General features: G+C 40.0%; 1 protein-coding gene across 1 annotated transcript; it reads right to left on the minus strand.

The window, feature by feature from the left end:
- Positions 1–871: 871 nt before the first annotated feature.
- On the minus strand, positions 872–2305 carry LOC124881032 (tripartite motif-containing protein 16-like). The gene has a single exon (XM_047386517.1). It carries the CDS (start codon positions 2303–2305, stop codon positions 872–874), a length of 1434 nt encoding a protein of 477 aa, XP_047242473.1.
- Between the last annotated feature and the right edge of the window lie 10526 nt (positions 2306–12831).

The following is a 12831-nucleotide window of genomic DNA, read 5'->3' on the forward strand; positions in this document are numbered from 1 at the left end:
AGAAAAAGGTGGCTACTTTGAAGAACCTAGAATATAAGACATATTTTCAGTTGTTTCACACTTTTTTGTTCAGTATATAATTCCACATGTGTTAATTCATAGTTTTGATGCCTTCAGTGTGAAGCTACAATATTCATAGTCATGAAAATAAAGACAACTCTTTGAATGAGAAGGTGTGTCCAAACTTTTGGTCTGTCCTGTATATATGTATTTGTGTTTCATCTACTCCAAAGTGCAAGCATGCAGTATTTCTTCTGCTTAGGAAAACTGTTGTCTTTCCCGCCATCTGGTGGCAAACATTCAAGCTTCTCCACACTTCTGCCTCAGCCTCGACGTCCAAGCAGAATATTTGTTAGACCTAACAGAGCTAGAAAAACCCTGTAGAGTCAGTGTTTGCTGTGTCTTTATTAGACCATAGGAGGCCCTGGACTCCTGCCTTCTGTAGCTATAAACCAGATCTCATCTAAAGCAACAAAAACATTGTTTACTCACTCCGTTCTCATCTGAAAACAACAACTGTCTTAGTGTTAAGCCCTGATAATTGGAAATGTTTAAAGGTTTTCTTTAAAAAACATATATTACTAATAAATATATTAATAAAATACAATACAACACAAACAAAATACAAAACAACACAGACTTGTACATTCAAACAGTGATCTTTATTAACAGTCATCTTTATTAACTTCTTTGTCAAAACGTTACAAACTGAGTTACATGATGTTCATTTAAATGCAGTATTTCAATCAGAGGCATGATTAGATACACATATGACAGCTCATCTGTACATTGATTTGAACAACAGTTGGTCTGACAAAACAATAAATGTAAATGTAATTAGTCCTATTCTGGAGGAAACTTGACCTGATACTCAAGTTTTATTGTTATTGTGACAAAATTTGTAACTGTTTATGTTAGAATATAATGACCAAGATTTACCATTGAATCCAAAATAACATTCTTCTGACTCTCCTGCTCTGCTGATGTTCTTGTATGAAACTGCTACACCAACTACTCCTCTCCATTCCAACTCCCAGTAGCAACGTCCAGTCAGACTCTCTCTACTCAGAACCTGAGAGCAATCAGTGAATCTGTCTGGATGATCAGGATAAGACTGTAGCTGGTTCATTAATGCTACCTTTCTGTTCCCCTCAGATAATAACAGATCCCTGTTTTCTATGTTTGGATCCAGAGTGATTTTTTGTGAATATTTTAAGAACTCAGCTCTGGTCTTTGGTTCTGGTTCTGACAGTAAAACCTTCACTTCAGTGACTCTCAGTGAGATGTTTGTCCATGTGTCTCTCAGGATGTCCTGTAGTTTATCTCTGAGCTCTGACACAGCTGCTGTCACATCCTCAAAGTATCTCAGAGGACGAATATTGATGCTGGATGAGTGTGTAGACTCACTGAGTGCTGACAGTGAGGGGTAGTTGTGGAGAAACTGGTTGTGATCCTCTGTCTTTGAGAGCTGCTCCAGTTCAGCATCTTTCCTCTTCAGCTCAGTGATCTCCTGCTCCAGCTTCTCCTGAAGATCTTTGACTCGACTCACTTCAGTTTCCTGCTGGGATATGATCTGCTGCTTCACGTAATACCTTCTTTTCTGGATGAGACGGATCAGCTTGGTGAAGATCTTCTCACTGTCCTCCACTGCTTTATCAGCAGAGACATTGATGGCCTCCACCTCCTGTTGAAGCAGCTTCAGATCTTTCTCTTGGTCATGGATTCTCTGCTGGATTTGTTGTCGACTCACCTGGAGCTCCTTCTGCTTCTCAGTCCTTGCTGCTGAAGCTGGGACTGTTTCATGACCTTTATGTTCATCCATAGAGCAGAGATAACAGATACACTGCTGATCAGTACGACAGAAGATCTTCATCACCTCATCATGACGGGAACAGATGTTTTTCTGGAGCTTCTTGGAGGGGTCCACCAACTTGTGTTTTTGAAATGCAGGAGATTCATAATGAAGCTTAAGATGTTTGTCACAGTAAGTAACTAAACAGACCAGACAGGACTTGACAGCTTTCATCTTCCTCCCAGTGCAGACATCACAGGCCACATCTTCAGGTCCAGCATAGCAGTGATCAGCTGGAGCAGCTTGGAGTTCAGTCTTCTTTAGATGCTCCACTAACTCTGCTAACATTATGTTTTTCTCCAGGACAGGCTTTGGTCTGAAGGTTTTCCTGCACTGAGGGCAGCTGTGGATTCTCCTCTGATCTTCTCCATCCCAGTGTTCTTTGATACAGTTCCTACAGTAGCTGTGTCCACAGGGAATAGTCACTGGATCCTTTAGCAGATATATATACATATATATATATATATATATATATATATATACAGGGGTTGGACAATGAAACTGAAACACCTGTCATTTTAGTGTGGGAGGTTTCATGGCTAAATTGGACCAGCCTGGTAGCCAGTCTTCATTGATTGCACATTGCACCAGTAAGAGCAGAGTGTGAAGGTTCAATTAGCAGGGTAAGAGCACAGTTTTGCTCAAAATATTGAAATGCACACAACATTATGGGTGACATACCAGAGTTCAAAAGAGGACAAATTGTTGGTGCACGTCTTGCTGGCGCATTAGTGACCAAGACGGCAAGTCTTTGTGATGTATCAAGAGCCACGGTATCCAGGGTAATGTCAGCATACCACCAAGAAGGACGAACCACATCCAACAGGATTAACTGTAGACGCGAGACGAAGCTGTCTGAAAGGGATGTTCGGGTGCTAACCCGGATTGTATCCAAAAAACATTAAACCATGGCTGCCCATATCACGGAAGAATTAAATGTGCACCTCAATTCTCCTGTTTCCACCAGAACTGTCCGTCGGGAGCTCCACAGGGTCAATATACACGGCCGGGCTGCTATAGCCAAACCTTTGGTCACTCATGCTAATGCCAAATGTCGGTTTCAATGGTGCAAGGAGCGCAAATCTTGGGCTGTGGACAATGTGAAACATGTATTGTTCTCTGATGAGTCCACCTTTACTGTTTTCCCCACATCCAGGAGAGTTACGGTGTGGAGAAGCCCCAAAGAAGCGTACCACCCAGACTGTTGCATGCCCAGAGTGAAGCATGTGGTTCGATCGGTGATGGTTTGGGCTCCCATATCATGGCATTCTCTTGGCCCAATACTTGTGCTAGATGTGTGCGTCACTGCCAAGGACTACCGAACCATTCTTGAGGACCATGTGCATCCATTGGTTCAAACATTGTATCCTGAAGGCATTGCCATCTATCAGGATGACAATGCACCAATACACACAGCAAGACTGGTGAAAGATTGGTTTGATGAACATTAAAGTGGTGTTTAACATCTCCCATGGCCTGCACAGTCACCAGATCTAAATATTATTGAGCCACTTTGGGGTGTTTTGGAGGAGCGAGTCATGAAACGTTTTCCTCCACCAGTTTCACATAGTGACCTGGCCACTATCCTGCAAGAAGAATGGCATAAAATCCCTCTGACCATTGTGCAGGACTTGTATATGTCATTCCCAAGACGAATTGAAGCTGTATTTGCCGCAAAAGGAGGCCCTACACCATACTAATAAATTATTGTGGTCTAAAACCAGGTGTTTCAGTTTCATTGTCCAACCCCTGTATATATACACACAGCCCAATTTGCTTTTGATTTATTCAGAGTTGTGTTCTGAAAATAAAGATACTCTGTGTCGGCTTTGAGAGGAAACCGGTTGTCTCTTCATCATTCTGTGAGAATGTAAGAATGTTTTGTGCTACTGCTATTTTTCACACTTGCAGCATTCACTCCTGGATAAGCATGTAGTGCAAGTGGGGAGTCACTTGCATTAACTTTGCAGCAATCATGCTCATACTGAGCATGCAGTATTAAAAGGAAAACTCCGTTTTAACAGAATGAAACCTCGAGCAGAGCCAGGCTCACTGTGAGCGGCAATCTTCCATGACAGACTGGGGGTTTGAGAGAAGAGAACAGACAAAAACGTATACAGAAGCACTGGTCCAGGAGTACTTTCTAAGGGAAAAAAGTAAAACAATGGTAGTAGAGAGAAAGAGCTAAACAGATGAACTCTGAGCCAGGTTTCAAATCTAGAGTATGAAAGAGAGCACATACAGTTAGTCACAGTGGAGGCTCAGTCAGTAGCTATGTCTAGGAGAGAGACAGGGTTAAACACAGACAGGGCCAAGTGTCTCATCAGTAGAAGATGAGCATTAAGTTGTTGGCAGCAGCAGCAGCTTGGCCAATGTCCCCCTCCAGGAAGGTGCCACAGCTAAATACAGAGTCCAAACACAGATCAGTTTCAACAGTTACCTCCATTGTTGTCTCACTTACTGAGGATGAAGTAATCATGTTGAGGAGTATGCCAATGATTTTGCTTTTAAAAGAATCGATTTTATTTATAAAGAATCGCAAAAAGTCATTACTGAGAGCTACAGGATTGGATGACTCAATAGAGCTCTAAATCTATGTAAGTTTAGCAACTGTACTAAAGAGAATCCTAGGATTAATCTTATTATTTTCGATTAATAATGACAAATAAGTTGTTCTAGCTTGGCGAAGTGTCTTTTTATATAACAATAGACTATTTTTCCAGATTAAATAGGAGTCCTCTAGGTGTGCAGAGTGCCATTTTCTTTCCAAGTATGCAGCTTTGAATTAAACCAGGGAGCTAGCCTCCTATGAATAATTACCTTCTTATTCAAGGGGGCTGCATTGTCTAATGCATCACGCAATGATGAAGTAACACTATGAACAAAAGAATCAATTTGTGAAGGGGCAGAAACAGAATTATTGCCCTCCATTGTGCTTTTCAGTGATAATGAGGAAATCAAAAGTGGAACAGATTCTTTAAAGGTTGTTACAGCATTGCCTGATAATGATCTACTATAATGAAATTTTCTTTCAGGTGTGGAGTACTCGGTTAAATTAAACTCAAAGGTTATTAAGAAATGGTCAGACAGGACAGGGTTATGAGAAAATATTGTTATGTCTTTACACTCTATGCCATATGTCAGCACAAGGTCCAGAGAATGAAGACAAAGGCGGGTAGGTTTGTTAATGTTTTGAGCAAAGCCAATTGAGTCTAAGATAGCATTAAAGGCTATATTTAGGCTATCACTTTCAGTGTCAACATGAATATTAAAATCCCCCATTATAATAACCTGATCTGTATTTAACACAAAATCAGATAAAAGGTCTGAAAACTGATCTAAAAATTGAGAGTAAAGGCCTGGTGGACGGTACAAAACAACAAACAGAAGGGGTTTTAGTGCTTTGCAATTTGGATGAGGAAAACTAAGGATTAAATATTCAAAAGAGTTGTAGCTATTGATTGGTCTGGGACTAATCAATAAATCAGACTGAAAGATGGTTGCTACTCCTCCTCCTCGCCCAGTATTTTGAGGAATGTGAAAATTTAAATAATTAGTAGGAATTGACTTATTTATAGTAACATAATCCTCTTGCTGCAGCCAGGTTTCTGTGAGGCAAAATAAATTAATCTGATTGTCACAAATCAGGTCACTAACTAACAATGTCTTTGAAGAGAGATATCTTATGTTCAGTAAGCCACATTTAATTGTTTTATTTTTCTTTTCGATCTGAGTTGTGTTTATTTTTCTGAGATTTTCATGGTTTCCTCCATTTAGATTATATTTTAATCTATTCAATTTTGTCCGTGGGCGAGACACTGTCTTTATAGCGTGATGGGTGGGTAGCAGTACAGAAGCTGCAGAGAGGAGTGTTAAACTACAACCCTGCTTCCTGGTCTGAACACTGGGTTGTCAGAGTTTTGGAGAACTAATAAATTCGGTCAGATTCCTAGAAAGAAGAGCTGCTCCATCCAAAGTGGGATGGATGCCGTCTCTCCGGATCAGACCAGGTTAAACAGACGGGTTGGTGGTGACCCATGGGCTGGGATCTAGGACTCTGCTTTCTACGTATGTCACCCAGCTGGCCTGCTTGGGCTCTGCTGAAGGACTGTTACAGGGAGCTACTCTTGATGGCTCCGCACTGGCTAAGGGGCCTCAGCTATCTGCTGGTTTTTCGACACCACGGAGCTGGGCCTCCAATTCCAACACCCTTGCCTCAAAAACTACAAACTGCTACATTTATTACACGTATCATTATCACTAAAGGAGGCAGAAACTGAACATTTGACACAGAGAGGAGGAGACTCAGAGAGAGAAACAGAATGGGTAACCATGGTGGAGAGTTATTTTAAGATATAGAAATGCTTTGTCAGTGATGCTTCTGTGTTTTGCCTGCAGTTCTCGTTGATGCAGATGCTGATCATGTTGGAGAAAAGACAATGAAGAAGAAACAAGGAAATCAATGTATATTATTAGACCTGTTTATGAGCTGACCAGTATTACAGAGACGAGGTTTCATCTTCCTATTGTCATTTCTTCTAAATCACTGTTTTCCTGCCTTCACGATGGAAAGCACTTTATTCATAAACAGCTCTGATATACTTTATAATTACTTCCCTCCCCCCGACTAGATGTCTTTATTGAGGTGCTTGGTAATTGTTTTACTATCTGCTACCGTTTCCTGCTTGGTGGCGCAAAATTGTGACGAATGCGACGGAAAGTCTTGGTCTTTCCCAATGGAGTCACATTCCAAAAGATCAGATATGAGTCGGATTCAGGACCACATATGAGTGTGGCTCAAATGTGACTAGGAAAAGTCAGATATAAGCCAGATATGAGCGTTCACACTTGTTCTAAAAAGTCTAACCTGGTCACTTGACCTTCAAAATATCAGATTCGGGCCACATTTGCCTGCAGTGTGAACAGGGCCTAAAACAACTCTTACAATATATCTTTACATTTCTGTGTCACCACCTGACCATATTGCACTACAGTTACTGAGTCAGGTTGTTCACAATATCCATGAGGGGATGAATCACAATTTCTTCCAACTCAATACAGAAAAGACATTAGTTTTTGTTTTTGATCCCAAAAATGCGATGTTAGAAATCAGCACTCGACCAGAATCTAAGGGGCTGAATACAACAAAACAAGCAGAACAATTTAAAAAGATCTAGATTTAGCATTGGTTTTACTGCCAGAATCTGGATGCTGTTCACTAACATTTGGTGTGTTGAAAATAAAAGCGGTATGTGCTCAGAAGACGCAATTTCAACATAATTTATATAATATTTTTAAACAAGAACACGTCTGGGTCAGTTTTTTGAGAGAGAAGTGAACTGTATAGGCTTGAATGATTTTACTTGGAAGAAGGATGGTGGACCATAGATTGTATTAAATATTAATGTAATGTACAGTGCTGTGAAGAAGTGTTTGCGGGGGTCTCAGTCAGGACACCATTACACTAATTTTCTGAATGGAGTTGTGTTTAGCGAGATTTCAGGAGTTCAATGTTGCTGTCTTTCCTCCATCCTTCTTAACCACACAAGCTTAAAGAGCTCATTTCATAAATTTTGTTGTAAAACTCAGCCCAGTTTTTTATCGTCAGACAATGTCCTTCTAAAAAAATTAGCATATTGTGATAAAGTTCATTATTTTCCATAATGTAATGATGAAAATTTAACATTCATATATTTTAGATTCATTGCACACTAACTGAAATATTTCAGGTCTTTTATTGTCTTAATACGGATGATTTTGGCATACAGCTCATGAAAACCCAAAATTCCTATCTCACAAAATTAGCATATCATTAAAAGGGTCTCTAAACGAGCTATGAACCTAATCATCTGAATCAACGAGTTAACTCTAAACACCTGCAAAAGATTCCTGAGGCCTTTAAAACTCCCAGCCTGGTTCATCACTCAAAACCTCAATCATGGGTAAGACTGCCGACCTGACTGCTGTCCAGAAGGCCACTATTGACACCCTCAAGCAAGAGGGTAAGACACAGAAAGAAATTTCTGAACGAATAGGCTGTTCCCAGAGTGCTGTATCAAGGCACCTCAGTGGGAAGTCTGTGGGAAGGAAAAAGTGTGGCAGAAAACGCTGCACAACGAGAAGAGGTGACCGGACCCTGAGGAAGATTGTGGAGAAGGGCCGATTCCAGACCTTGGGGGACCTGCGGAAGCGGTGGACTGAGTCTGGAGTAGAAACATCCAGAGCCACCGTGCACAGGCGTGTGCAGGAAATGGGCTACAGGTGCCGCGTTCCCCAGGTCAAGCCACTTTTGAACCAGAAACAGCGGCAGAAGCGCCTGACCTGGGCTACAGAGAAGCAGCACTGGACTGTTGCTCAGTGGTCCAAAGTACTTTTTTCGGATGAAAGCAAATTCTGCATGTTATTCGGAAATCAAGGTGCCAGAGTCTGGAGGAAGACTGGGGAGAAGGAAATGCCAAAATGCCAGAAGTCCAGTGTCAAGTACCCACAGTCAGTGATGGTCTGGGGTGCCGTGTCAGCTGCTGGTGTTGGTCCACTGTGTTTTATCAAGGGCAGGGTCAATGCAGCTAGCTATCAGGAGATTTTGGAGCACTTCATGCTTCCATCTGCTGAAAAGCTTTATGGAGATGAAGATTTCATTTTTCAGCACGACCTGGCACCTGCTCACAGTGCCAAAACCACTGGTAAATGGTTTACTGACCATGGTATCACTGTGCTCAATTGGCCTGCCAACTCTCCTGACCTGAACCCCATAGAGAATCTGTGGGATATTGTGAAGAGAACGTTGAGAGACTCATGACCCAACACTCTGGATGAGCTAAAGGCCGCTATCGAAGCATCCTGGGCCTCCATAAGACCTCAGCAGTGCCACAGGCTGATTGCCTCCATGCCACGCCGCATTGAAGCAGTCATTTCTGCAAAAGGATTCCCGACCAAGTATTGAGTGCATAACTGTACATGATTATTTGAAGGTTGACGTTTTTTGTATTAAAAACACTTTTCTTTTATTGGTCGGATGAAATATGCTGATTTTGTGAGATAGGAATTTTGGGTTTTCATGAGCTGTATGCCAAAATCATCCATATTAAGACAATAAAAGACCTGAAATATTTCAGTTAGTGTTCAATGAATCTAAAATATATGAATGTTAAATTTTCATCATGACATTATGGAAAATAATGAACTTTATCACAATATGCTAATATTTTGAGAAGGACCTGTATCTGAGTGAGAGTGTCAATTGTTGATAAACACTGTCTGTGTAACTATATTCTGATACAGAAGCAACGACTGTATTAGGATTCCCTTCCTGCCTATATTTTCATTGTTTTGCATGTTAGTTTTCATACCCTATAGCTGCAGAAGAGCAGATGATATAAATTTCTCTGTTCTGGAGACCTGACACATCTCTGTTTAGGTTGTTTGCAGTACCCAGTACTCGGCACTAGATGTCACTGTTCATTAGTTTCACAGGGTTCAAGGCTCAGGGTTCAAATATGTTTGTGAACTACAGACTGTTGACTTTAAACTGATTTTATTTTTACTATCCAGCACGTTTAAATCATTAAAAAGTGCTAATATTCCATATCAAGACGTTTTACTTAGTTTAGTTTTTTACGTTTTCCTTGAATTTAATCATATAAACTTCTGTTGATTATTTAATTGAAACATAATCTTTGTTTCTTTGAAAGACAATGACATCATACTTAATGGGTGGAGGAAGAGAAATCATAATGTTGAGCATTAATGAACTGTTTAAGCACAATAATGAGATGCGAAAAACTCATAGGAAAATGCTTGAACAGAGCTCATATATATGATGCAAGGAACACGTTTTCATTGTTGATAAACAGTATTTAAAATTTATGGAATCTACCTTTTTGTAAACCTATTAGCTAATGCAACTGAACCAAAGAGACATTTTTTCTGGAGAAAGGTTTATGTTTAGAGCATTTTTATTTCCTTTTTATAAAGAAAACATCAGAAAAATATTTTTTTTAACCTTAGTTCAGTTCCAAAACTATCATTTTTTTAACATCGTCTATGAATCAAACTCACAACCCACTGAGACCCAATGGGCCATCATGTTCTCATTTTATCCTGGAAATAGTTTAAGGTTCATTTAGTTTCTGATGTCTCCACTCTCTGACATATTTAACCAACAAAGTCTCTGTTTTTAGGTTGAATTTAGGGCTAGATGGAACATTTCTGTCCATGAAATCCACACCTAAGATGTGAGGTATGAAGCAAAGATTGAAGCTGCATTATGGTGTCTGCAGAGGGAAGTAAAATATGAAGATGAAGGCTTCATCAGGTTCATCAGGTGGGTCACCTCCATTACTGGCCTTGCAATGATCACTTCCAAAGGGCTCACCTGGCCAACACCAGGCCCGAAGGTCCTCTTTGTGTTGTCCTTGTTTGTCCCCATTAACCACCTACTGTAATTACCCACCCAGCCTCAGTGGTGTCCCTCAGAATGCTGGACATCCATGGACATCTGTTTCATGCCGGTCAGGTCATGTAGCTTCTGCCTTTATTTAGTCCAAAAATATCCATTAAAAATGTGACTCTCCTAATCAGGATGATGAGCTATAATAGTTGGACCTTAAACCCCACATGTCTTCAGTTTGGTTACTGTTTTGTTTTCAGAACATTTTTAGCTGACTTCTACTGGGCAGTCCTTGGTCTTCAAGCTGAATTTGGTGAACTTTAGCTCCTTGTGTCCTCTGTCCTCCTCCCTTGTATCCAGCCTCTGCTCTCACATTTGTCATAGCAACCGTATCAAGCCCAACCTTTCAGTTCAGAGTCCCTCTTTACTGGTCAAGTTCTGATTTCAAAAAGCAAAACTAGTTACAATAAAGTAGAATAGATTACTAAATAATATAAGAATGCATTAAAAAATACATCACAGGTCACTTTATGTTACTCCTCATCGCATCTCTCCCAATTCTTTTTGTTTTCTGAACAAATTCAGTCCAATGGATAAATCTCAGAAACAAAATGATGGTGACTAATTGAAGGAAAGACAGAGTGTGGCTGTGAGGAGATGCCATCACTGCTGGAGGTGTATCCTCCTTCCATGCAGACAGGCGGAGGTGTCTCCTTCTTCCATGCAGACAGGCGGAGGTGTCTCCTCCTTCCATGCAGACAGGCGGAGGTGTCTCCTCCCTCCATGCAGACAGGCGGAGGTGTACTTCAAGTGAACCCAGGAGAGAATGATGAACGTCTGAGTTCACAACAAAGAATAAGGAAATACCTGCTGCAGCTTTAAATAAGAGATACAACTAAACAAATCACTCCAGGAAGACAATATGTTATATAGGTTAATCTGTGACTCACCAGCTCATCAGTTATTAACAGTTTCATCATAAAACACAGTTACACGGCCTAAATACTACAACCATTGGTTTCAGGTCCAGATTTATATGTGTTTTCCTGAAAAATAAATATTTCATATGTTATATACTGAAAACCCAACGTGTTTTTACCAAAGACCAGAAGCAACTTTTTATGTGAATAGATAAATCACCACAAGGCTCCTTAAACAGGAGAATGTTTCCTTAAATCAAACTTACCTTTGTGTCTTTACTTTGAGCTGTTACTGAAACTCATCTTTCGGTAATGATATCATTTATATGATGCTTCATATGGGCTCAGAAATGGTTCTGTTTGAATGTTTCAGTTCAGCTGGACAGAATTTAGAGGAAAATCTTCAGCTTTGGTTTAATGAAGGCTTCGTGTGTTTGTTAGCTTTCAGTTTACAGCATGTGGAGCATGTGTTCAGAAACACAAAAGTTAAAGACTCAAAAGGAAAGAAATCAAAAAATAAAACCATGGAAACCAGTTAAATCTGTGCTTGAACGTTTATTTTCTTTAACCCACAATTATGCTTGTTAAATGTTTTTTACTACTTCCTACTTGTAAATATATGGAGAACTACCACCTAAAAATAGAAACTCACACATCATTCAGGGTTTAGGGAACCAGTATACCCAGTTACTGAAAGTTCGTCTGCATTTGACCTTTTAGTTCACATTTTAGTTCACTTCCTTCTTATATGACTGAATGAGAGTGAGCTGGTGGGAAACTACAGAACCCAGCCTGGAGTTTACATCAACAATACAAGTAAAGCCAGTTTATATAATCCCCAAATTAAACAATACAACAAATTAAACAAGAAGAAGAAGAGGTTTTCCACGGTATAGGAAGCTGAGATAGCCCAGCAGTCTGCAGGTTTGATCCCCATCAGCTTTTATCAGTGACTCCAGCTGACTAGTCCTCATCATCACCTTAATCTGCCGCTGGCCTTGTTTGCATCATCTGTTTCTCTTCTACAGAACAGGAAAGACTGATGAAATGGGAAAATCATTGAAGGTTTGACAGGCTTTTATTGTTCCACATTTAAAAAATATTCCCATGACCACCCTGTCCTTTGTGTTGTGTTCATTAGTTTTATTTCTGCTGTACAAGAGAAGTTATGCCCAGAAACCTTTGGTATGGAAGTTTTATGACAAAAACTCCAGTTATCTATCTTATCATTTACAGATTAACCAAAGCCTTGATTTGGCAGACAATTGAGCTTTTTGTTTACCAAATAAACAAATAGGAACTTACCTCCTTTTTATTGGTAGAAATCATGCAAGAGTTACAGAAAACGGAGCTTCGCTGTGAATTTAATCTAAATCTTCTGTGTGGATATAATACTGTATGTGTGTCTAAAACTAAAACTCACCAATATTTTTATTCATAAGGCTTTGCTGTATTTGTTGAAAAGAGGATTCTTAATTTTGTCAAAAATAGTGTTTAAATATCATCTAGTCTTGCTCTCATGGACTGAATGTTGACACAATGCAGATGTCCTGGGAAGGTCCACCCTATTTGGACTTAGGGGGGATAACTGATCATCAGTCCGACCATCTCCATAAAAACATGGGTTATGGCCATTTGTTGCTGTGGACCACACAGATGTGTGTTAACAC

This window comes from Girardinichthys multiradiatus, chromosome 14, assembly GCF_021462225.1.
Source record: "Girardinichthys multiradiatus isolate DD_20200921_A chromosome 14, DD_fGirMul_XY1, whole genome shotgun sequence".
Taxonomy (NCBI): Eukaryota; Metazoa; Chordata; class Actinopteri; order Cyprinodontiformes; family Goodeidae; genus Girardinichthys; species Girardinichthys multiradiatus.